The sequence below is a fragment of the Ambystoma mexicanum genome, chromosome 1p, assembly GCF_040938575.1.
Source record: "Ambystoma mexicanum isolate Mex_15411 chromosome 1p, UKY_AmexF1_1, whole genome shotgun sequence".
NCBI classification, from domain to species: domain Eukaryota; kingdom Metazoa; phylum Chordata; class Amphibia; order Caudata; family Ambystomatidae; genus Ambystoma; species Ambystoma mexicanum.
Genome location: NC_090921.1, coordinates 1,035,767,097 through 1,035,791,870, shown reverse-complemented (window position 1 = coordinate 1,035,791,870; position 24,774 = coordinate 1,035,767,097). Strand labels below are relative to the sequence as shown.

The 24,774-nt window shown below is 44.2% G+C and overlaps 1 protein-coding gene across 1 annotated transcript in view; it reads left to right on the top strand.

Moving 5' to 3' along the window:
- LOC138447766 (butyrophilin subfamily 1 member A1-like) overlaps positions 1 to 24,774 on the top strand; it is a 201,523-nt gene that overhangs the window by 165,873 nt on the left and 10,876 nt on the right. Inside the window, exon 9 of the mRNA XM_069604103.1 lies at positions 10,334 to 10,360. Within this exon, the coding sequence (XP_069460204.1) occupies positions 10,334 to 10,360 (27 nt within the window). The remainder of the gene's footprint in view (positions 1 to 10,333; positions 10,361 to 24,774) is intronic.

Genomic DNA, 24,774 nt, shown 5'->3' with positions numbered 1-24,774 from the left:
ATCAGGCTTTACACCTGGCCACATCTATGTAGCAAAAAACGAAAAAAAAAAAACTTGCATCAGGAAGGAAACAAAAATAACAAAATGTTGCTATTAAAAATTATGCCATCCTCAAGTTCTGAAAAACACACTTAAGAAAAAGTAGTGAAGCATCTCAAGAAATGAGGTGGCCCAATTAAATGTTTGGCGGTAGTAATAAAACATCCGACATTACAGAATACTCCATGTTTCACCAATCCACCAAATGTTGTGTTTCAGATGTGAAACTTTTGAAATCTGCCTGATTTTGTGTTTAATTAATTATGAGCAGGATCTGCATTAAGGTGTTTGGGGGCTGAATGACAAGCTAGTTTTCTATTGAGAGGAGAGCCGGGAGAAGGAGGTTGGATGGAGAGTTGGTACCATCTGGAAAGAGTAATGGAGGAGGTTGAAAGGAGAATTATCTGGCAAGGAGTCATCAGGAAGTTGGAGAAAAAAAGAACCATTACCATCTAGAAAGGGCATCGGAGAAAAGCTAAATGGAGGAGATAGAGGTGCAAGACATGTGGTGGTCTGGAGGGCAGCAGGCTGTAGGGGCGCATCCTCCCTTTACTGGCCAGGGAGAGCAGGGAGGCTCCGGTACATCAGGTCTGTCCAGAGTAGACTTCAGAAAGGGGCGAGGAGGTATGGGACAGTGTAGTCTTGCTGAGGGTCAGGGCGGCTATTACAGGGGTAGCAAAGAGGGGTATCCCTGGCGACCAGGACCCTAGATTGGGGAGGTGTTCAGGTGGCAGGGGCCCAAACCTGGGAAAGCAGACTGGTGTGAAGAAAGATCCCACTCTGTCTCAGACGTCTGAAAGAGGATTTAAGAATCTATCAATCCTGTGTTGTGTCGGCCTCAGAGGGCTCGTACCATGGACTCCCTAAAAGTGGGTTTGGAACCCCAAAAACCTGCAAACCCACAGCAAAGCCCAGGGTGTTCCACTAGACAGAGTGGTGCTAAGATGAGTCCCAGGAACTTTGGAAGAGACCTTTTCTTTGCTCATGATTCGTTATTGCAGATTTTGTTAGTGCAGATCGGCACTCCACAAACTCACACAACGGGAAGCCATAGACCAGACAGCACTGCTATGGGACTATTGGGCAGGGCGCGGAAGAACATGCCCTGCATCTTTAGCAAACAGGTGCATAAGTATAGCCCAGCATCGTCTTGATGACATTGGTCGGTCCACATTACTCCGTACTATGGAAAGCAGTGGGAACTGGACTCCTGGAAAGGAGTTCCGACACAGGGGACCCTGCAGTCTATCGTAGTGCATTTGTGTAAGTACATGGGGGAGAGGCAATCAGTGGAGGTTTCACAGTCCATATTCCAAAAGCCCGCCCACAGTGGCAGAATACCAGGGTCCATCTAGACCAGCATGACAGGCAGGCTCGGACTGGGCCATATAATTGTCTCATGCCCCAAATGAAATGGTGGCTCACAGTTGCAAATGGCTATTCATTCCTTTTGTGACACTGTTTGAAAAGTACCCAAGGGGGATTTTAAAAACAAATGTAATGCCAATTTTGCATTTTAAAGAATATTCAGCAACACTGTTCCAAACTACTAGCGGATGGTGACGAAACTCATCAAATTGGCCCACATTGGCCAAAGAAGTGGCCCACTGTGACCCAAAATATGGACCACACCAGCATTTTGCGTTTTTGGTTCGGCAATAGGCCTATTGACCTATAGGCCAATCCGAGCCTGATGGCAGGTAATGGAAAAGACATTTACTATATCCCTCTAAGAGCCTTATTCTTAAAAGGGGTTCAATAGAGAAGACATCGTCTGGTAAGACTTGGAGGGTGCCACCTTTCTGATATAAAGCCCATGTTTTTTTCTTTGTCTGAAATTTGGGTAAGAGGGTTCTATGGGTCGGGCTCCATTGGCACAAGTGAAGTACAAAATAGAGTGCGGTTGGCTGCAATGCCAACATCTATCTCAAATTTACAAAATGATCTTCTAGCTTTACATTAGTCCCTCCCTCTCTTTGCACAAAAAGACTGCCATCGCCATCTTCTTAAAAACAGTCCGGAGGCTATATCTAGTTAACCATTTCCAGTTCTCTGGTGTCATGCAGCAGATGTGGCACGTCTGTAGTGTGCTTGCTCCGTACAGGGGTTTTTAACTGGCTGAAATGGTGCCTTGGGTGGCGCGTCACACAGGGGTGAGTTACAGAGAGTCTGAATAATGATGGGACTTATCTTTGGTGGCCCGGGGACCAAACAAGGATCCCAACACGCGGGCAGCAGTTGGGGCTTGTAACCCAGGTGTCAATATGGGGGTGTTGTGAATTCCAAAATTGCATCTGATGCTGCACCGCAACACAGGCACAGCCTAGTCTACTTCCAAGATATCACACTCCTAACTTCCCGGTTTTACAGAGTGGTCGACTAAGATCCAGAATGGTCCCAATTTAATAATGGTCTTATTGTCGGAACAGGCAACCCGATAAACTACATGGAGAAAACAAACACAAGCCCTCTTAACAGATGAATTTCATCAAAATCTAACCAAGAACAAGAAATGTACAGGGACGTGTGTCTAAACTAAGCGTAAGAGGAGCAAAGCTCCATTTCCAGAGGTACTCCCCTGAGGGTCAACAAAAGAGGGAAAATCGGCACAGGAGGAATGTAGTATTTGACCATCCAACACAATAGGTGAATAATAGCAAGGGAATTTATATGCTAGAAGAAAGCCAAATTGGAACAACACAACATGCCTGCTGCCTCCAGAATACTGAAGGAAGAGGTCAAAAAGAGGCGAGAGTTGTTAAAACCTAAAAGTGAAAACCCGTCATGATTGGAGAAGCCCTCTGAGGCGACAGAGAGGCATATTTACAACACTGGAAAGTTCACAATGCCATCAACCTAGAGTCTACTCGCTGGCATCCAGTGCCGGCCTTAGTGGCAGCAGCACCCTGGGCAGAAAAAGAACGATTCCCCCCACCCCTCCCGCAGCTCCCCCGGTCAATTGGGGGGAGAAGTGTCAATTTAAAATTAAATGCGCTTGCAGGAGCCGGCGCATTTAAGAATAGGGTGCTGCGGCACCCTATTAAGACGATTATCGCCCCTCTCCTGCACCGGAGCAGGGCGGTTATTATCACAATAGGGTGCCAGCACCCTATTTTTGTTAAATGCGCCCGCTCCCGCAAGCACATTTAATTTCAAAATGACACTTCTCCAACCACTCCAGCTCTGGGTAGTCCCTGCAAGGCTTCCCTGAGCTGGCAGCCTAGCGGGCTAATGGCGCCCTGGGGGACTATGGCGCCCCGGGCGGTCGCCCGGCCCGCCCTGCCCTAAGGCCGGCTCTGCTGGCATCCTTGGCAAAAGGTAGGCAATAGACTAGCAGGTACAAGTCGTGAAAGAGAAAAATTGCCATGACGAGTGGGGAGGGCTGAAAGGGAATCCATGAAATAGATCAAAGGAACCGATCTTTGAGTCAGTTAATGGGACATGGGGAACCAAATCAGCAGCTGGAGAAACTGGGCAAACAAACTCAAAGGACATGGGAAGGATTGGATAGAACAAACCGGAAACAACTAAATCAGCAGAGTTGTCTCTCAGGGTAAAAATTTGGTAATCTCCCAAAATCCCAAATCCTAAAAACGAGGTAGAAAATGCCAATTTTTTTTCTCCATCGAATGTTTCAACTTTTTAGCACTTTTTTCACTAAAATAGTTGGGGGGGGGGTTGGGTAAGCGAATAAATGAACGTAGGGGGAATGTGTGGGCAGGGGTCTGCAGGGGTTCTCCCTCCAAATTTAAAATAAAGTGTAAAAAAAAAAAGGCATAATGGAAATTCGAAAACAAAATTTGGTGTTTTCTGCCTCGTTGTTTTGAATTCGGTATTTTACCGTAGAACCGGAATTCCAACCATGGATCAGCCTTTAGAAAGGAGAGATCCATTACAACACCTGGACACAGGTGCAGGGATTTTCATAACCACCACTGTGAAAAGGAAGGAATGCTGCAGGGGCTGTGGGGGATTAGCAGGGTGCAAGGAATCTGCTAGCAGATGTGTCAAACTAGAAATTAGACGTCAAGGAACAAGGCGCAGAGATCCTGCAAGCAAGCTTCAGCCTGGGACACTGATCTATGTGAGTTTACCAGGTAATGTTGTGTTAATTACTATGATGGTGGCGTGCCGGTATATTTTGTGGCTTCTTTTGCAGGGGCCTTCTTGTACCAACCTTTTTCATCTACCCCACGCTCTGCGTCCATTACTGTTAACCTCCCTCCCCTTCTTGGGGAGTATATGGGAATGCTGCTGCAACCAGGTTGCTTAGCATCTGCATGGTTTTACCGGCCTAAAGACACATACAAGAACACAGCAGAACTCTTGCAATCAAGCGCCAGGCAGGAAATGGCATCAAAGAACATAAGCCCTGGAAGCAAGCATCAGCACGGGCAGACAGAGTCTGCAAAACAATGTGTCAGGCTGGAAGTGAGGACAGATCAGCTTTCCTCCCCACCATAAAGTAACTGGAACAAAAAGGTCAACAGTCTAAGAGGTCAGGAATTGGAAACAAGTCTGGTTCAAAGCAACAAGGGTCCCAGAGGAAGAGCAGTTGCTAAAACGCTAAGCGTCTGTATAAGGGGGCTTATAAAGGCAGGAGACCACAGGTAAAAGCAGTACATTATTGTGCCAGTTGCAGGCACTCTGGGATCCTACCAGCTCTCAATGTGCGTTTTACATGTTTTGAAGGAAAGAATATATGTAACAAATAAAACTGAGTTTGGTCCCGTAATTTATCAAGAAAGTACCGTGACACGTAACAGGAGCCATGTACAGGATTATAACAGTGGAATCCAGAACTATGCAAAGGCCTCAGACAGGGTTGGACTGGGACAAGAAATAGGCACGGTCACCCAAAAAAAAAAGTGGCCCACCCCTCGCCTCATTTAGGCTAAAGTGACATCCCGGAAAGCGATGAAACACGACCTTTCACCCCTTGACAAAATAGGAAGCGGCATCAAATAGCATTGTTCCTAATTACACTAAATTACTGTGAATCCAGGCAGACGTCCAAGGCCAAATGATAATATGTTATTGTTTAGCACTTACGCTTAAGCTCTGTTTTATAGAACAAATATGCACACAATATCACCCAGGCTGTGTTGGTTCTCATTTAACGACCTGAGAAGGGTGAAAGGCTTTTTGAAAAAGAAAAAAAAAGTGAAATAATATATATAACTTTTTTTTCTTCCAATCCGGCCCAGGCATGGCCAGAAACTGGCCCCCACTCCCCAGGGACGATTTCGGGCCGGCCACGGGCCGAAAGGCCGAGGGGCCAATCTGACCCTGGCCTCAGATGTTCTCTGTTATCAGAGGGACCGACTACAAGCACAAGAATGTACATCTAGATGATCTGCAACTGGATTTTGGAATGGAATCAATAACATAGGCAGTCAGGTACCCCCCACCCGGCAAGATATATACCATCCCACTCTAGTCCAACCTGGCTAACTAATTGAAGCCAAAGCAGCTCTTCTTATTGTGGCACAACAAGGCCGCAGTTTTATTCTTACACATTTCACATTATCACTTCAAACACACATTGATATATTTAATAGTTTTAAAAACCCCAGACAATTGGCATCACCTTTCTGTGTATTAGTCCCTCTCCTTGGCACCCTCCTTTTCCTTTATCTCTTTCTTGCTTCACCCCCACTCCCTGAAGGCCCCTCACCCAGGTGATCCTCTCACACTGGTCCATCCCCAGGGTCTGGATCCAAAGGCGATGCCCGTGCCCTGGCCACCTGAGAGAGAGAGAGATCCCTGGGTTTCTCACTCACGAGAGGAAAGCAACCACCTCCCACACCTCCCAGATGTGTGCTGCCGAATGCATGTGAGAGTGGTAGCCGTTTTGAACTAAACGGTGACATTTCTATAAATAATGGCGCAAATCGTATATGCTGGAATCCGGTTAATCTTGAGAAGGATAGGGTTGTTTCTGAAAGTGCTCTTCCGATTTTTGTAGAAAGATGGCATAACAGGGGTGAAACTAATGGCTTACCCATGCTAGAGGATTTCTCAAAGGTGATTGCATCTATTAAAGTATTAAAGAGGTCACTCAAACAAAACGCAGCTACAAGATCCCCAGTGAGCGCTCGAATAGGGATCTTGGCCACAGATGACAGTGTGACCACGAAAAAGCAACTGAGGCATGATATAGCCCAGCTACTGAGAAGGGGAAGCATAGAGATGAGTACAGCCGACATCCCCAATAACATTAAAACCCTTAAATTAAAGTACCATGGTTGGCGGAGAAGACATCATGCCAGGGCCAAGTGCGAACTGTGGATGCGTTTAGCCCAGTATGAGCCATCTGGGCGACTGTGAGTGGGGCTGCCAAGAAAAAGCTACCCATCAGTAGTGTCCCTGAAGAGAGGGGGCTAGCCACATAAAGGACACATTGGGGAATACGATACCGAGTGATGAGGTACTCTCCCACATTGATCAGAGCTGGGTTTGCAAGTCCACTATCACTGACATCACCTAGATGATTGCTGGACTACCAACGTCACGTGCTGCCGGTCCTGAAGGCACGTGCAATGGTCTTTTGAAGCTATTGCTGGGAATATGGGCCAAAGCTTTGCCCACCCCGTTTGTGTCGATTGGGATCCAAGGACAGGTTCTGTCTTCTTGGAAAGAGAGTACTATCCTTCCAATCCATAAAAAAAGGATGTTGGAAAAACCTATCCATGCTTGCCATGCTAGATATACCGGCGAAACCAAATCAGCACCAAACATAACCTCCTCACCCTGATAACCACTATTGAATACGCTTTTGAACAGACGTCAATTGCAAGTCTACGGAGTGTTTATCACCGTTAGTGCAGCATTTGACACGGTCATTAGGAATAGACTATGGAACAAACTTGCTTCATGGAGCATTCCTCATGGCCTGCTAGACACTGGCACTCGGGTTAGAGGGAGGCTGGACGGTGAGGGAAGAGTGTCTCACTTTCAGACCTCACAGAGTTAAAGAGGGATGCATCCTGGCTGCTACCCTGTTTAACCTCGATCTTGCAGATCTCAGAAAGGCTTTAAATGTTGTTGGAACGTGCTATGTTTAAATTGGAGCGTTTAAAAAATTGGTTGGCTCAGCTATGCTGATGAACTCTTGCTCTTAGATTACACCACTAAGGGGCTTCAACTTACTTTTGATGCATTGGGAAAGTATGCAAGAGACAGCAGCCTCTGTATCAATATAGAAAAAAACAAGATTGCGGCATTCATGAGGAAAACAAAGAGCAAGAAAATCCTAAAATCAAAAATGGAATCTAGATGATAAGGTGGTTGAATGCGTGGGGTGCTACAAGGAAGTGGGCTTCTTAATCAACAATAGGTTAAATTGGTCACTCCAATGGATAGCGAATAAGGATAACTGCATGAGAATCGCTCATTTCCTGAGCCACTTCATTAGCTAACAGGGTGGATGTTCCATTAAAACAATACTGTTATACACGGCCAAGATTGCGCCTTGTATGTTGTATGGAGTGAAAGTGTGGGGAACTAAACTTAGATTAGAGATGATTACATTTGCAGTGAAAATCTTGCGATTGTTGTTCAGAATGCCAACATCACTATCAATTGGATATATCTTGTTGCAATTTGACATTATGAAAATATCAGGAGTAATTGATTGCAAACAAATCATGGGCTATGAGAAATTGAGACACCTTGATAATGGAACAACCATGGTTGATGTAATGGAGGCCCATTGCGCTATGCATGAGTATGAGAGCTTTGGCACCCTTGGCGGGCTATGGTCTAAACATAATACTTGGATGAAAGCTTTTATGCATGATAATATGGGTCTGCCACAGGCCAAACTGAAAGGCGGGATTAAGGGAAAAATATATAATCTTAATAAAGAAAATGACCTTCTACGCGTCACATCTAACGTAAACAGTGGCCCTTTTATTCAATACTGGACGGGGTGTAAAGCAGTCCCTAAATACATTGAGGTCTATCCTAATAGCGCTACAATTCGAAGCTATCTCTTGTTGAAATTTAATCGCACTCAGGCTCTTGAAATATAGGGTCCCAAAGCAGGTATACCCCACCTTGAGCGGCTATGTCGATTGTGAGATGAGGTGATTATTGAATCGGATTAACATATTATGTGTTACTGCAGTAGCCTGAATGCTTTAAGAGCAAAGTACTTGAAAGGATATAGCAATAAGATACATTGGCCCTCATTACGATACTGGCGCTAAACCATGGCACTATTAGCACCATGGTTGGTGCCGGTATCGTAACGAGTCCGCCAATGTTCAATGGGGAATTACCACCCCATTCCAAGGTTGGCGGGGCGGTAATTCCCCTATGAACATTGGCCCTTCCCCATTCCCATTTTTGCCCCATAGGGCTCAATGGGACTGGGGAAGGCGGTAAGTACGGTACTGCAAATTGAGGTACGGTACTTACCTCGAGAGTCCCTTTGCGGGTCCCTACTTTAATGGCTGGTCTATACCAGCCGTTCAGGTCGGGTCCCGCAAAGGGACCTCGTAGTAAGGCGCTAAGTGTTTAACGGCGCCACAGCCTTTTACGGCGCTGTTAAACACTTAGCGCCAGGGTCCTAATGATGGCCATTGTGATGTTGTATCTTCCCTGTGAATGCTGTTGCTTGAAGGAAATTATGTTAATCTTATCTTTCATAAGACATTTTATGGTACATCTATGCAGATATTGAGAGAAATATCTGAAGGGATCTTTTGATCTTGGCTGATGATTTACTTTCATCTAAGGAAATTATACTATTATTGATAAAGTATTTTTGTACATGGAAATTATATTTTATGTTTTAATTACGGATTGTTGTGAAATATACAAAGCCAGTGTTGGCTATATGTATATTAAATAAAAAAGAAAGGACGATGCCAGTGCTGGGACTGGCATTGATGTCAAAGGAGACAGAACAGCGTTACATATTGATATGCCCTATGCAGGGAGCCCCACTGAGTTAACCTCTAGGTGATACAGTTATCAGTGACCATGGCGTATAGCCTTGTTAAAACCCTCACTCTGAGGCGCCTTAACCCTACTGCTGGTTTCCTGCGGTCACGCGTCTGTTGCACAAATGTGTTTCACACAAGCCCACTTTTTTTCCTCTTTTTTTGGGGGCAAATCAGGCGCATTTTTTGCCAGGGAATCGGATTATTCCCAAACATGCAGGTTTGTAATCTGCGCGCCTTGCTTGGAGAGGCACTCAAGCAGAAACCCTGCAGCCGCTTAACCAACAGTACAATCCGCGCTGCCCGCCCTATTCCCCCGTTGCTCGCTCCCCCTCATCTCCATAATCCTCTGCTTCTCTCCGCTTTTGCAGACCGAAAAAAACAGACAACTGACAAAGATGTTCCTGCTGCAGGGGGCGTGTGTGTGTGTGGGAAGAGACAGTTCCCCTAAACAGGTTCTACATATAGGGGCCATGTTTTATGGCCCCATTTCCCCTTCCTGCTCCTTCTCACTAAGGCAGAAGGCGGGGGGGGGCGAGCGAAGGGGGGGGAGGTCAGCCCCTTCGCCATATTATGCCTTGGCACCTGCACCCTAGAGGTAATTCACCCTAGAGGTCTGCCGACCAGTGTCCCCACACTTCCAAGCGCAGAAGCCTAGCAGGCTGATGAGAAAACCCTGCATGGCATTTGGCATCATTCTTACTTCTCTCCCCAACCCTTGCCAGCACGGTTTCAGAATGACAGGATTGTGAACTCTGCGCACAATAACTCTTCTGAAATCAGTGGTTGATTCTTTGACATTCTTTTACTCTGTTTGCACCCACATTCTGTATTAATCAGTGAAGCCCTTTTTGCTGTTTCTTCATCTTGGAAGGGACCCTTTCCTCATTTGGGTAATGTCTTCACCTCCTCAGAATGTTTTAAAGAACTAATTTTATACTCACCTTGCACTAATCGCATGTTCTTGGTTACTTACATACTTAACCCGTGACAAACATTATCTCCCTCTTCCTAACTCCATTAAGGTGCTGCACCTGGAGTGAAAACATGTGAAGGAATCCAACCCCAACATCAAGTAGAGGTTTAGGTGCACGGAGGTCCAGAGTTGTATATGGCACACATTACTTACCATAATCATATTTCTGATGCTTGTATCTGCTTAGATTCACATGCTGTGCATATAGTCCGACATCCAGTGGAAGCCGGGGAGTATTGCATCTTGTTTTTGTCGAAAAGGTACACAATAGTCCTATGATGGTATTACTCATGAGTTTGGAAACTGTTATAAACTATTTTCCGTGCATAGGTTTTAAGCATTCTGTTTCGCTCTTTTTGCTTTCCAGAGTGGAGATGGGCCCGCAGCTTTGCAGGTAATTGAAGTTATGACTGTATAGCTTCAAGAAACTATAAGGGTTTTTTGTTCTGATTTTCCGATGCGTTATTTATCAATCACATTTGCATACATACTAATGAAGTGTAACCTTTCTGTTCCACCTAATCATTCCTCTTTACATGTTTGGCTTTTTAGACCATGGCATTGTTATGTGATGTTATTCGACATTTGTATAGCGCATTTCACCTAATTCCCCTTACCCCCTCACGCCCTGCAGCCTCACGCAAAGGACTGTGCCCCAAATGGTTCACGCACCAATTGAAAACACTCAAAAATCAAAACAACAGTCTTGAACGCAAATGGCGAGCATCTAAAACCGTCCTCAGCAGATCCATGCTCGCCCTCCAACACCATAATTACAAATCCGAGATCGGAAAGGCCAGAAAGGCCTACTACAATAAATCAATTCTGAACTGTGGCAGCAGAAGCAAAGAATTCCACAAAATCATCTCCGAATTTGTGAAACCTACTTGCACCTCTGCCTAAACCATTCCCACACAAACACTCTGCGACTCCCTCTCACTACATTTCTAAAACACTGCACTTGACAGGATGGCAACCCTTAACACCAAATTCTCCACCCTTTCCCCCTGCTCTACTTATACCCCTCCTAATCCCAGACACCCTCTATGCCAACCTTGAACTCTTTCCAACCCATCTCAAGAGACGAGTTGCTAGACCTACTATCTGGCAGCAGACCGTCTGGATCGCCCCTCGACCCCTGCCGCCCTTCTGAAAGAAATATTCTCCTCTACTTGCGCAGGAGAACATGCAAGATCCACACTAATCGACTCCCTCACCTATAGCACCTTTTCTGAAGCCTTTTAAATAGCGTATGCCAAATTACTTCTAAAAAAGGCATCCCTCAACCCCCTTGACCCTAGGAATTACAGGCCGATCTCCACCACCAGATTTTCTCACTAAACTCATTGACCGGACCGCATACTCCAAGCTCAACTGCTTCATAGAATCCAACAAACTCCTCGGCCCAGCACAATCAGGCTTCAGACTGTGCCATGGAACAGAAACTACTCTTAACTCAATCTAGGATGATCCCAAGGCTGCGGCAGACTGAGGGTTGCACAGCGCTGATTCTCCCTGATCTGTCAGCAACATTTGACACCGTTAACGATGCATTCCTCCTTGACCGCCTCCACTCCATAGGAATCCATGGCCCGGAACTCAAATGGATTGCCTCCTTCCTCAGCAACAGGAAACAAATCACCCTCCTCCTCCCTTTTGTCTCAACTGCTAGCGCTGTAAACACTGGAGTACCCCAAGGCACCTGCCTCTCTGCTCTCCTTTTACACCTCTATCTGACCACTCTACCAGGAATCATCCGCACGTGCAACCTCACCTGCTACAACTACGCTGATGATACTCATATTATCCTAAGAATTCCCAAAACAAGCTTGAAGCTTGTCTCAGTGATATTGACCGATGGATGACAAGTAACCCCCTCCTTTTGAACCCTGATAAAACTGAAATCATGGTGTATAGCAATACTGTCCTTCTCTTGCAACCGCTCCCGTGGCCCCCTGCCCACTCCTTCCAAAATAGTCAAAAACCTTGGCTGCACTATGGACTCAGGCCTAACCCTTTCCCGTCAGATCAATAATGTATCAAAATCCTGTCACTACCACCTCAAACTCCTTAGACGCATTTTCCCTTACCTCACTTATCCCAACAGACTCGCCGATGTTATGTCTATAGTTATCTCGAGACTGGACTATGTCAACTCCTTATACCTGGGAGCACCGACCTATCAACATAAACTACAAAGACCCCAAAAATGCTGCCGCCAAACACCTTCTCGCCCTGGGACACAGAGACCACATCTCCCCCGCTCTCCGCACCCTCCACTGGCTCCCTGTCAGACGTAGGGCCACCTTCCAAACCCTATGCGTTACCCACCGAGCAGTGCACAAGACTGGCCCAACATACCCACAAGGGAAGATAAAACCCTACCTCCCATTGCGCACCCTAAGATCAAGCACAGCCCTCTTACAAGTAGTTCCATCCTCCAATTCTGCCAGTATTGGAGGATCTGCCTTCTCAACCTTCACACCAACTCTGTGGAACTCACTCCCTCCACACATTGTACACACCCAAGAGTGCATGGCCTTTTGCAAAGCTCTAAAAACATGGCTTTTTCCATAATGCCGATTAAGATCTTTGAAGGCCGTAAAGACCCTAAAACCTGCAGACAAATCTTTAATGTAATATCGAGCAGTGATGCCACTGAATACGACTATTAAGTCACTAATAAAGCCACTCTGAATGCAGCAATCACAAAACGCACAATGAAACCCAGAACAGTGGGCTCATTAGAATAAAACATCCACTACAGACACTCACCTCTCCTATCACTATGCTCACTCTTGACTCTACACCAACACACAATAGAGCGCAGCTACACACCTCCATCAATTTCGGCCTAGCTGCTCACATACGAATAACACCCCACGAACACCTCAACATCCTGCTAGAACGCAGCTATACTCCACGAGAAATCAGCCTAGCTGCACACATAAGCGTCTACCACAGGCCTAACACAGCCAGAATCCAGTCTCGGAGACCAACCTGACTGCACACATTCAACTAATCCCAATACCACCACACATAATGCTAACATGCAGCTACCATCAGGCAATCGCATCGGCTGTGCACATAATGAGTGCACCCTACTCTCTCTACTGACCTGGACTATGGTCCCCGAGGTTGTTCAACCCACAAGCGCTTTGAGGCCATACCAATGATATATGTAGTGCTATATAAATGCCATTGATTGGATGAGCTTACAATTGTCGGTGCACCGCCAAATAAAGAGATGAAAAAATCTTGAAGTAGTATTTTAAGTTCCTTTTAATTGAAAGTTATTAGAGTTGTAGCCTTAGTGGATGACACGTGTTTCGGCAGGTTTACATTGCCTTTTTCAAATCCAGGCCTTTCTCACTTTCGTGAATGCCGGCGTAATGCAAGAGAAAGCTAAAAGTCATGGGTTCAATCCCACCTCATATGAAAGTGTCCTCAAAATAACATAACATTGGTGTGATCTCAACCTGCTGTGGTTTAAGTGCCCTTGGGGACCCTAGTCCAGGTCAGTGGAGCAAGTAGGGTAGTAAGTAGTGCGTGGGTGCACTCTGTATGCATGCAGCTAGGCCGAATTTTCATGGTGGGTAGCTGCATTCTATTGCTAGGAGTAGTGGGAAGTGTGTGATGTCCAGTAGTATGTGTGCAGCTAGGCCGAATTGTCTTGGGGTTAGCTGCATTCATGAGATGTGTGCAGCTAGAGGCATTTTTTCATGGGGGATAGCTGCGTTCTAAAGATCGCTGAGGTGTGCATGGTGTACAAGTATGTGTGCAGCTAGGCCGATTGAATCATGGGGGATAGGTGCTTTATAATTGGTTTATGGTGCGGAGGTGAGTCAGCATATTGGTGAGTATGTGTGCAGTTAAAAGCGGTCCCCTGTTCCCGATAACCTTCCTGTGCCTGCCGAATTAACTTTGCTCCCTGTTATAGAGGTTTGGTGCTTTAGTTCTCCAGGAACCGCTTGGTCTAGTGTGGACTCACTTCTGTTTCGCCAAACGTGGCCATACCTCTCTCTGGCTTAACAATATAATCAATGGAACAGAAACAGGAAAAGAAGGCCCCATGATACAGCACATGTGCAGGACTGGTGATTGTGAACTAATCTAGCTTAAGCCCGCCGCGGTGACAAGGGCGCCTTTGTCTGCTGTTTCCCACTGAGTCTCCAGGTCCTGAACTGCACGGAAATTGAAATTGACATTTTTCCTACCTGCAAAGATCCCGCTCTGAATCGCGTAAGCAAGTGTCTATTCACAGCAGTTTGAAGCGAGCGCTGTATCCCTTCTTCGATCAAAGTCACATGATCAGACTGAAGCCCCACCCCCAGGAAGCCGGCACAAAACTCTGCCTCAGCTGCCCTTGCGGCGTTAAGCCTGCCGCGGTGACAAGGGCGCCGTTGTCTGCTGTTTCCCGCTGTTTACGCTGAGTACGCTGTAAGTGAACTAACGAACAACATACTCTTCTTTCTCTTTCGCTTACACATTCACCCAATAAAATGGAGGGTACTAAACCCAGAACACGACTCCAAGAGAAGTTAGAAGAAACTGTAGCAAATGTTCTAAAACACACCTTAATTGCGAATTTGCAACCTAATGTTCCAAAAGAACCAAGTAACACAACTGGTAAAATAAGATCTATTACCGCAACACAACAAGGAGACGAGAAATCCAAAAAAGAAACTGAAACAATCCAGATTGAACTTACTAATCACCCCTCCTTACCCAACCCTACTCAAAACCCTGATTGTCGCCTACAAAACCCCAACAAAGAAAAATCCCCACCTTTCATTCCTATGCATCAAGACCCACTGGCCAAGCTTGCTACTGCACTACCAAGTAACTCACCATGTGTATCCAGTCACGTGAACATCGAGCTGAGTCACCCCAAATCTATAACTGCCTCCAGAATGCCGAGGAACGAGAGAAACCAGAAAATAACGTTCAATCATAAAACAGAAATGTCTCCAAAACTATCTTCACCCGTTTCGGAAATAAGAGACTCTTTCTCTTCACCTCAACTTGATCTCCAGTTCCATACTCCTCAAAACAAAGTGACAAAAGATTCAACGTTGAATTTAACATTACGACAAAGAGCTCTTATAGCAAAACAACAATGGCAGTCAACCTATCACCTTGCAGACATTTCCCGAGGCAACACCCTAAAATCTTCAAATTGAGTACCTCGACCTTCACTCGATACCACAGAAATAGACGCCATTATGGACTTTCAAGAGCAGAAGAAATCAAATGTCTCTACAGATGAGCACAAGAAGAACACTGATGCAATAACTAACACATCAACGCCAATTCCTACAAAAGCAAACCTGTTCTTTCCAAAACATTTCCGGAGGAGAACCAACAAAATAATGTAACAACAACTGCCCATAATCAACAGGAGCTAGACTCTCCAACACAAAAAGTCGGGACGACACCTAACACTCCAGAATCCTGCAAACGAATTCCAACTACTATGCTGGATCTTCAAAACACGCTGGTGGCTGTTCTATCATTAGCAATGGTGCCCTTCTTAAAGATCCAAGAAGCAATGGTTGATGCCACCAAAGACCAAGCCACCCTGCTAGCCATGATCTCGACAAAACAAACAAACAGACTGTTTCATAACTTCAATCCAAGATCGTCTGAATCATGAAGCAGAATCCACAAGAATATGGCAGAACGAGTTAGCTGAAATTGCAAGAACCGACTGACTTGACAAACAAACTCTTACAGAAACATTGGAAACATTCACCAACAAAATTATGGACGACAAAGCTAAAAGACATTTACATCCAACCACGCCACTAGACCAAAGCACAATGCGCCAACAGACGGAGGACTCTTCAATAAAAGGCGTACCTACAAAAGATCAAACAACTCAATATGAACTTCAAACACATAATCTGCCAATCCACTTCAATACCCCCGATGCAGAATCTCCAGTATGTACCCCGTTTGATATCTTTGACTTAACTAAACATGGTCAGCTGGGCAAATCAACAACACCAAAGAAAATAACCACAAAAAACGCCAAACAGGCTCTCAACCTTTTTTGAGAAAGCTGCAACTCAAGCCAGAGCAGCATCCTCAACTTTGCCCTATAATAACAAAGAAAATCACCACTAACAAAAAAGAAACGAGGAGTAACCAACCCAACAAGGAAACGACAAAGACAAATTTAAAGAACAATAAAATACAGCCACCGCAAGCACAAGGAGAACTGATCTCGATTGAAGAACACGAACCCCTAGACGCACTACTAGATGCGACAGGCCATGACGTAGTGCTCAAATCACCAATGGCAGAATGTGCCCACAACATAACGTCCAGTTCGCTCCCACTCCAATCAAGCAATCGGGAACTAGACTCTCAAGAAGAGTCAATGATTATAATAGACGAATATTGTGAGATTTCTTCTGAATCAATTTACACGAATACTGATGACTCAACGGCAAATATGTCGCTTGTTTATTCATTAATATCAACTGAGGAATCCTGGTTCTCGCCGGAATCCGATGTTTCTTCCGAAACTATGGAAAGTAAAGAGATTAAAGGGAACACATCTCCAACTAGACCCACGTTTATAGATCCACACAAGGAATCTAAAATATTTAGATTATCACTAACAGCTTTAAATCTAAAACCGGATGAAACACTGGCCCTCATCATAAGGTTGGCGGAATGGGTTTACCGGCACCGGTAAAGGTGCCGGTGCCGGTAAACCCATTCTGCCCTACCACGAGGTCTCCTTGCGGGACCCGCAATGGGCGCCTGGAAAAACCAGGCGTCCATACCGGTTCCTAGCTCCATCACCATTCCCATTGAGCCCTATGGGGGCTCGAATGGGAATGGGACTGGACCGGGTCCGGGTTCCTCGGACGGGGAATTACCGGGTCCGCCAAGGTTGCGATGGCCCGGTAAATCCTCATTCGAGGGACCCGAGCCCGGATTGCGGTAAGGAGGCAACCATGCCGCTAAAAGCGGCATGGTTACCTCCAACCTCCTGATGAGAGCCAATAACTTTGAACACAGCAAATATCCTTTGTCTATTCAATGCTATCCCAACATTGCCGAAGATCTCTACACAAGACATCGACGTAATACATTTCCCGAATAAGAAATACTTATTGAAATTTCTCACATCGATTTCTAGAACAATAAAACGATGCACCTAGTTATCTCTGCAAAAAAACAACTTATCAAATGGGGCTTCAGTATAGAAGAAATCCAAGTAACAAGATTCATGGTGCTTAAAGTAAAGAAAATTAACACCAACACCAAACTTCAAGCGGGGCCTATATATCGCAAATTTGAACTACAACAACTTCTAGTAGACCACGATTAACTGGAAAATCATGATCAAGAGAAAGCGAAAATCTGATCAGTCACTCAAATTCACACTTGAAAAACAGAATAATAGACTTACCACGGGAGATAAACTCCCAAACAGACAGCAACAGAAATCTGCTAACTGGAAGCAAACACCAAAACACACAAATCAAGATCCTCATGGAATACGAGAGGTTTTAAGCAGCTCCTCTCGGAGGGAGCCACCAACCAAAAAGAAATGTCCATAATATGTCTCCAAGAGACTTGGTCATCAACAGAAGTCGTTTGTGATGGATTCTCTACTTACATGAACCCGGCGATCACTATCCGACAAGGCATGCCATCATCCGGAATGATAATCATGACCAAGTTAGATCCCAACTGGTCAATTGTAAAGAGGAAAAACATCCATGCCTGGGCTCAATGCATTGTCATCTGCATTTCGACCACACCATCAGAGTCAAATCAATATTCAGACAAAACACACTTAACAATCTTCAATATCTATTGGAATGCAATAGCAATGAATGATAATAAGTTCATAGACCCAATCTGCGACGAGTTTGACAAAATAGCAAACTCCTTCGAGCAAACCGAGTTTGTCATCGCTGGCGATCTAAACATCCATCTTTACAACTCTGAAGGCTTTCGATTGGACTTTCAAAAACGATCCCCAAGAGCAAAGAAATGGACCAAAGAGATCGAGATCCAAAATTTAACTCTAACAGAACAACCCTTAAACGTCCATGGTCAAATGCCTCCAACGTGGTCAAGTGGTAAATCTAAATCAATTTTTGACTACATTTATATCTCTGATGTGATAAGGAACAATCTAATTGCCACTGATAACTCCTTACAATCTAACACCGATCATTGCCAAATTCCAATAACATGGAAGACAGAGCAAATCCAGGAATCTTATTTAACTCTTCCAGACCTTGAAATAAATAAAGGCTTGAACAAACTAAGAATAAAACAGCATCAAATGATTGATTTAGTCTCCAAATTTGAAACATCATTGCTGCCTGATTATTCAAAACTAAATTATGAATGGGTACTTCGAGACTACCAGACCATGGCAAGTAGCAATATCAACCGTATCGCTACACATAAACACGCATTTAATATTGAAATCAAAGAGAGGGAAAAAACCGCATAAAATAAATTATGTCTACTGAAAAAAACTGAACACATCAGCTGCAAAAGTAGACATAAAAACAGAAAAACAAAAGCACTTGAATTTGATTAAATCAGCTAAAGCGATACTACATCAAGCAGACGCTGAAGCAATCTTAGCAGCAATCAAAGGGAAAAACACGAGACAATTATGGTCGCTTCTAAATGAAAACAACAAAGCAACGAGCATGGTCCAAGAAGTAGAAGCAAATCCGTGGACTAAACACTTCACTACCCTTTATGGAGCCAAAGCATCGACAGCCGCAATTCAAGAAGAACCCATTGGTCCTCCATGGAATCTGACGTGGGAAACTGAAGACGTGATTAAAACTATCACGACTCTAAATTCATCAAGAGTGCCGGGACCAGACGGACTATCAAATGCAAACTTAAAGGCTGCACCCGAAAACTGGGCAAGTTTTTTTCTCACTGGCTCCTTATCATCGAAAGAACACAACAAATTCCGCGCAGTTGGACCTTAGCAATCTTGATTCCAATTTTTTAAAACTAGCAATAGAAAGAATCCACACAACTACAGACCCATAGCCTTACTAGACATGTTAGGAAAACTATTCGCGAACTTTTTATTGAAAAAACTTACCATATGGGCAGCCAACAATGGAAAACTAGAAAAAAGGCAAACTAGATTTGTCAGCAAGATCGGAACGAACGTGAATTTGATAATGTTGAGCCTCCTTAAATACAAGGCTGCATTAAAGAACCAACATGTATACGCCGTCTAAATCGACCTAAAAATGGCGTTCGACTCAGCAAATAGAATAAAACTATGGAATAAACTAACAACATGGGGATGTCCATCATCAATTCTCAATCCCATCAAACAACTGTATACCAACACTTCAGTTTGAGTCAGGCTAACAAAAAATGGCAAAGTTACTCAATCGATCAACACTTCCAATGGTCTGAAGCAAGGCTGTCCCTTAGCTGCCTGTCTCTACAGCTTATACAAGCGGCTTTGTTAAATCAATCGAAGATCCACTTGCAGATCTGACAAAACTAAACAATGAACCAGTACGATCATTAATATATGCTGACGATATTACGGTCATGGACAAAACAACATCAGGATTACAGAAAACTCTTGATAAAGTAGCAAACTATATGACAGCTAACGAACTCCAGATCAACATAAACAAAAACCAAAGTAATGAAATTAACAACTCAAAAAAAGAAGAACCAGAAAACCCCAAAACTTTATCTTGAAGGTAAGGAAATTGAAACAACAAATGCCATCGAATACCTAGGTGTAATGATAAATGCATCACCAATGGAGCAGGAATGGAAAACTTATATCGAAGAGAAAGCAAGATCCTTAGCTCGACTAGGTCGGTTTTACCATTGTAAACTCGGGACATACTCATTCAAATCAACCATCGCCCTTTAGTTTAGTTTAGTTTAGTTTAGTTTATTATTTATAATGCGCAGTTATACCCAGGGGTATCAGGGCGCAGCATGTACAAGAATATGCGAAACTTGGTTACAAGGTGTAAAAATACGAATTGGCGTAGGGAGAATGTACAGAACAGCAGAGAAAGCAAGCAATATATACAATATATACACAATAGAGGTGGCATGCATACTAGTACAGATCACATGAGGAATAACCTTGGCATTTAATTGTCTGGGAGGTCCTTCAGTTTCAGCCAAGAGATGACCTTAGAGCGGAAATTCAGGTAGGGCATGTCTGCTCTAAGGTTAGGGGGCAAAGAGTTCCAGAGTTTGGCTGCTTTTACCGGGAAGCTGTTACCTCCTATGGTGGCGAGTTTGTAATTTGGGACAGAGAGGCAGTCTTTGTAAGCCGTTCTGAGGGGTCTCGCGGAAACTTGTCTATGGAACCTGTTAATCAGGTAGATCGGGGCGGCATTGTTAAGGGATTTGTAGGTGAGTGAAGCCGTTTTTAGGAGAATTTTATCTCTGGTGGAGAGCCAATTGTTCTGTTGACTGAGTCCTGATATATGCTCGCTTCTGGGGATCCCTAGGGCTGCTCTCAGGGCGTTATTCTGGAGAGTTTGTATCTTGCTAGTGGTAGCCTTGGAGGATCCTAGGTAAAGGGCATTACAGTAGTCAAGGCGGGATAGTATAAGGGCTCTGGCGATTGTAAGACAGCTGGTATCTGACAGAAATGGTTTAGCTGAGCGGATAAGTTTGCACGTGTATGCAGATGAGGATGCCAGTGAACTCAGTTGTCTTTTGAAGGAGAGGTTAGAGTCTAGGTAGAAGCCCAAAGTTTTAACCTCCTGTCCAACTTTAATGTTGTTCCCTCTATCTTGAAAGAGTTATAGGCCGGGCTAAATTTCCTTAGACTGTGTGTTGTGCCCATGATTATAAGCTCTGTTTTCTCATCATTCAGGCATAGTCCGTGAGTGGCCATCCATGCCTGGATGATGATGTACACCCTATTTAGCAAGGCCAAATCCTTTCCATAATCTCCAGAAAGCGGAAGGAGGATCTGAGTATCATCTGCATAATTAGTGTAGGTGATACCAAGATGATCCAGATCATCGAAAAGGGGCTTGGTAAATATGTTGTACAGTGTAGGGGAGACGCAGGAGCCCTGTGGTACACCACAGGTGATGGGTATGGGATCTGCTGCAGCTGTGGGCGAGAAGACCCTCATAGTTCTACCGTTAAGGAATGAGGTGATCCAAGAGATGGCCTCAGGCGAGAAGTGTGCTGCTGTGTGGAGATGTGAGCATAGGACAGAGTGGTCGACCAGATCGAAAGCAGCAGAAAGGTCAAGGAGGAGGAGCAAGGCAACTTGTCCTTTGTCCCTGAGTGTGTCAATCTGAGCTTTCAGGTCGATGAGTGCAGTCTCAGTCCCATGTTGAGGGCGGAATCCTGATTGTCTGGATCCTAGGAGGTGGTGTTCTTCCAGGTGCCTCTGTATTTGAACGTAGGCGACCTTGTCTAGGATTTTTAGTAAAAAGGGAACAGTTGTTATTGGTCGGTAATTGGTAGGTATGGCTGGGTCGAGAGTAGGTTTTTTTAGTAATGGAAGTACCCAAGATTGTTTTAGATTCGTGGGGATGGAGCCAGTGGTGAAAGAGGCGTTGATCAGTTTCGTAATGAAGGGTGAAAGATCGCGAGCAGCGTCTTTGATAAGCTGTGCTGGGCAAAGGTCTCCCTGGCAGTTAGAGGGTTTCAAGGACAAGATAATTTTTTCTACGTCGAGAGTATTGACTTTTGAAAATTTGAAACGGGTGGGGTCTGTGGTTACGCACTTGTCTGGTCTTCTGGAGGGGGGCAAGTCTTTTAAGGTCGTTTTTTTGCTAGAGATTTTAGTTTGGAGGGTCTTGATCTTATTGGCCAGGGCATTCTGAATTTCTGAGCACCAGTTTTTATCTTTGGTGCAGGTGTCAAGGGGTAGTATGGGGGTTTCAACTTCTTTGAGAATGGAAAAGAGTTCTTTCATATTGGACTTGGCAGATGATATACGAGAGTCGAAGGAAGTTCGTTTGGCCATGTATATTTCTGTTTTGTAGAGTGCAGTTATTTTAGATAGATTGAGTTTGTTAGCAGCTGAGGGACATTTTTTCCATGTAGTCTCGCAATTTCTCTTTTGTTGCCTCAAATTTTTGAGGAATGGTGTATACCATTTGTTGAGGTGTGATTTCTGTTTGCTGGGTCTGAGTTTGAGAGGGGCGATGAGGTCCAGTGCTGTGGCCATGGCTTTATTATATTCCTCAACTAGGATCTCTGGGTCTGTGTTGTCCGGAAGTGAATCAAGTATTGGGAGAAGGTTCGGGATGAGTCTTTCTGCAGTAATGTTTTTCTTGTTTCTGGTGAGAATAGGTGGGGCTGTTGTGATAGGCGTGGGTGTCGGTCTATCGGTAGTTAGCCAGAACGAGACTAGGTGATGGTCGGACCAGATTAGCGGTGAGATATTGGTGATGTTTGCTACACAGTTGTAATCGGCCACCCAATCAAGTATTCTACCTTTCGAGTGAGTGGGGGCCATGCTTCTTTGCGCGAAGCCTAGTTCAGCAAGGGTGGTGGCAATAGAATTAGATATAGGGTCTGCTGGGTCGTTGTAGCCTAGGTTGAAGTCCCCCAAGGTGAGGACTTGAGATAAGGTTTTAAGATTACTTTATAAACAAAAGGTCGTTCCCATCTTGACCTATGCTGGCAAAACCCTGGTCAACAAACAAGGACTGAAATGGCACCTCTACAAAGCCATATTTTGGAGGAAAACGCTAGCACTACCCAAAAATGCCTCAATGTCAAGGATCCGTTTTGAACTGGCTTTACAATCACTACAATCCATAATATTATGGAAACAAATGGACCTCTACAGGAAAATAATCAGTCAAGAGAAAATACCAGCTGTAGAAATATTAAAAACCAAAAAGAATGCATTGAATGCAACAGTTCTTCAACAATGGTTCATCAGGATCAAGAGTCAGATGGATGATGAAGGCATTACTGAAGAAACGCTAATAAACAGACCACAACATGCAAAGCGAGCATTACAGAGGAACGATTGGATAAAAACCCTCAGCGACCAGACCAAATATAAACGACATCAAGTATGTGTAATAGACACACAAGCCCTACATGAACTCCCTCCATACTTGACATGTTTTCCGGATCGACACATGCGAGATCTCTTCCTAAGGTTCTGACTAAACATCTTACCAACCTGCGATTATTTGAGTAAGATCAAACAGGCAGATACCAAATCCTCAGACTGTCGATTCTGCAAGACTGAAAATATCAAAGAGACACTGTTCCATATCATTATGATTTGACCGGCACTACAGGAAAAAATAAATTTATTCAAGGACTTTTTCAGAATATCAAAAAAGCAGATGACTACACAAGAACGGTGGAACCAATTACTATAAGGCCACGACAAACATGTAATTTTAACGGCCATCAAATTTTGGATAGAGATCGAAAAGGACATGGAGAAATAGCTGGCATGTCTGTTTTCGTCGATTTTTTTAACAAATTGTTTAAAGACCTACATAATGAAAAGTTTGGTTCACCAAACATATCATATTAAATTTAAAATATATATATATATATATATATATATATATATATATATATATATATATATATATATATATATATATATATATCAATGTTGAGTTTGGCCATTTCCCACATTATTTGTTTGTTTGTTTATTTTATTCATATAGCGCTCCGGGAGTAAAAGGGCGCTTAGTACAAGTTACAAGGCACAGTACATGGTAATTAGCAGTGATACTTTGGAAATGGTTATATACAGAATATACAGACAGTGGAGGTAAATACATCCAGTAATGACATAAATGAGGCATGATTGGTTTGGAATGTTGGGTGTTTAGGTCTAGGCATGGCAGAGGCTGCAGAGAGTAGTGTCAATTCTAGTGGTAACAGCCCTGGTGCATTACCGCAACAAGCAATTGCAGATGTACAGTCCACCATCCCTGTGTCTAACTGAGCGGGCAGTTGCTTGTTGGTTAACACCTTCACGATAAGCAGTTACATCCAGTTCTTTGGGAATTATGAGTACTTCCTAACTATGTGGTTGGGTACTTTATGAACCCACAGGGTCCAGCGTCAAAAACCAGGCTGTGCTATTAGTGCTGTGCGTATCTGATATTTTTATGTGCAGCAGAAGGTTGAGTATTCCAGGTGTAGGGTACGGTTTGAGTTGTAAGCAACAGCTCATTGTTGTCACTTGCATGAGCTGGCCTTGCCAGCATCCTCACCTGATTTATAATGTGATATATAGCTGACTAACAGAATGGGCTATGTATGAGGTATGTCTGACTAACACAAATGGCTATAGTAGGGTAAGGCTACCTTGGACAATTTATGTTAAATGCAAGATATAGCTGACTAACACAGACAGGCTAAATGTGAGACATAATTTATCAACACAAATGGGCTAAAAGTGAGATATGGCATACTAACACATATCGCTAAAGCAAGGTAAGGCTACCTTGCACACGGAGGCTAAATGTGAGATATAGCTGTCTAACAGAAAGGGGATAAATGTGAGATATAGCGGATTAACACAAATGGGCTAAATGAAAGATATGGCCGACTAAAACAAATGACTAAGGCAAGGTAATGCTACCAAAGCATGGTCACCCTACACAATTTGGCAGAATGCAAGATATGGCTGACTAATGCAGTTGGGCTAGAAGGAAGGTATGGCTAACTCAAACAATCAGGCTAAAAGCAAAGTACAGCTACCCTATGCAGTTGGCTGAAAGCAAAATATGGCTACCGTATACAGATTAGGCTGGGTGCAAAATATGGACATGGCACACAATTTAGGTTAGA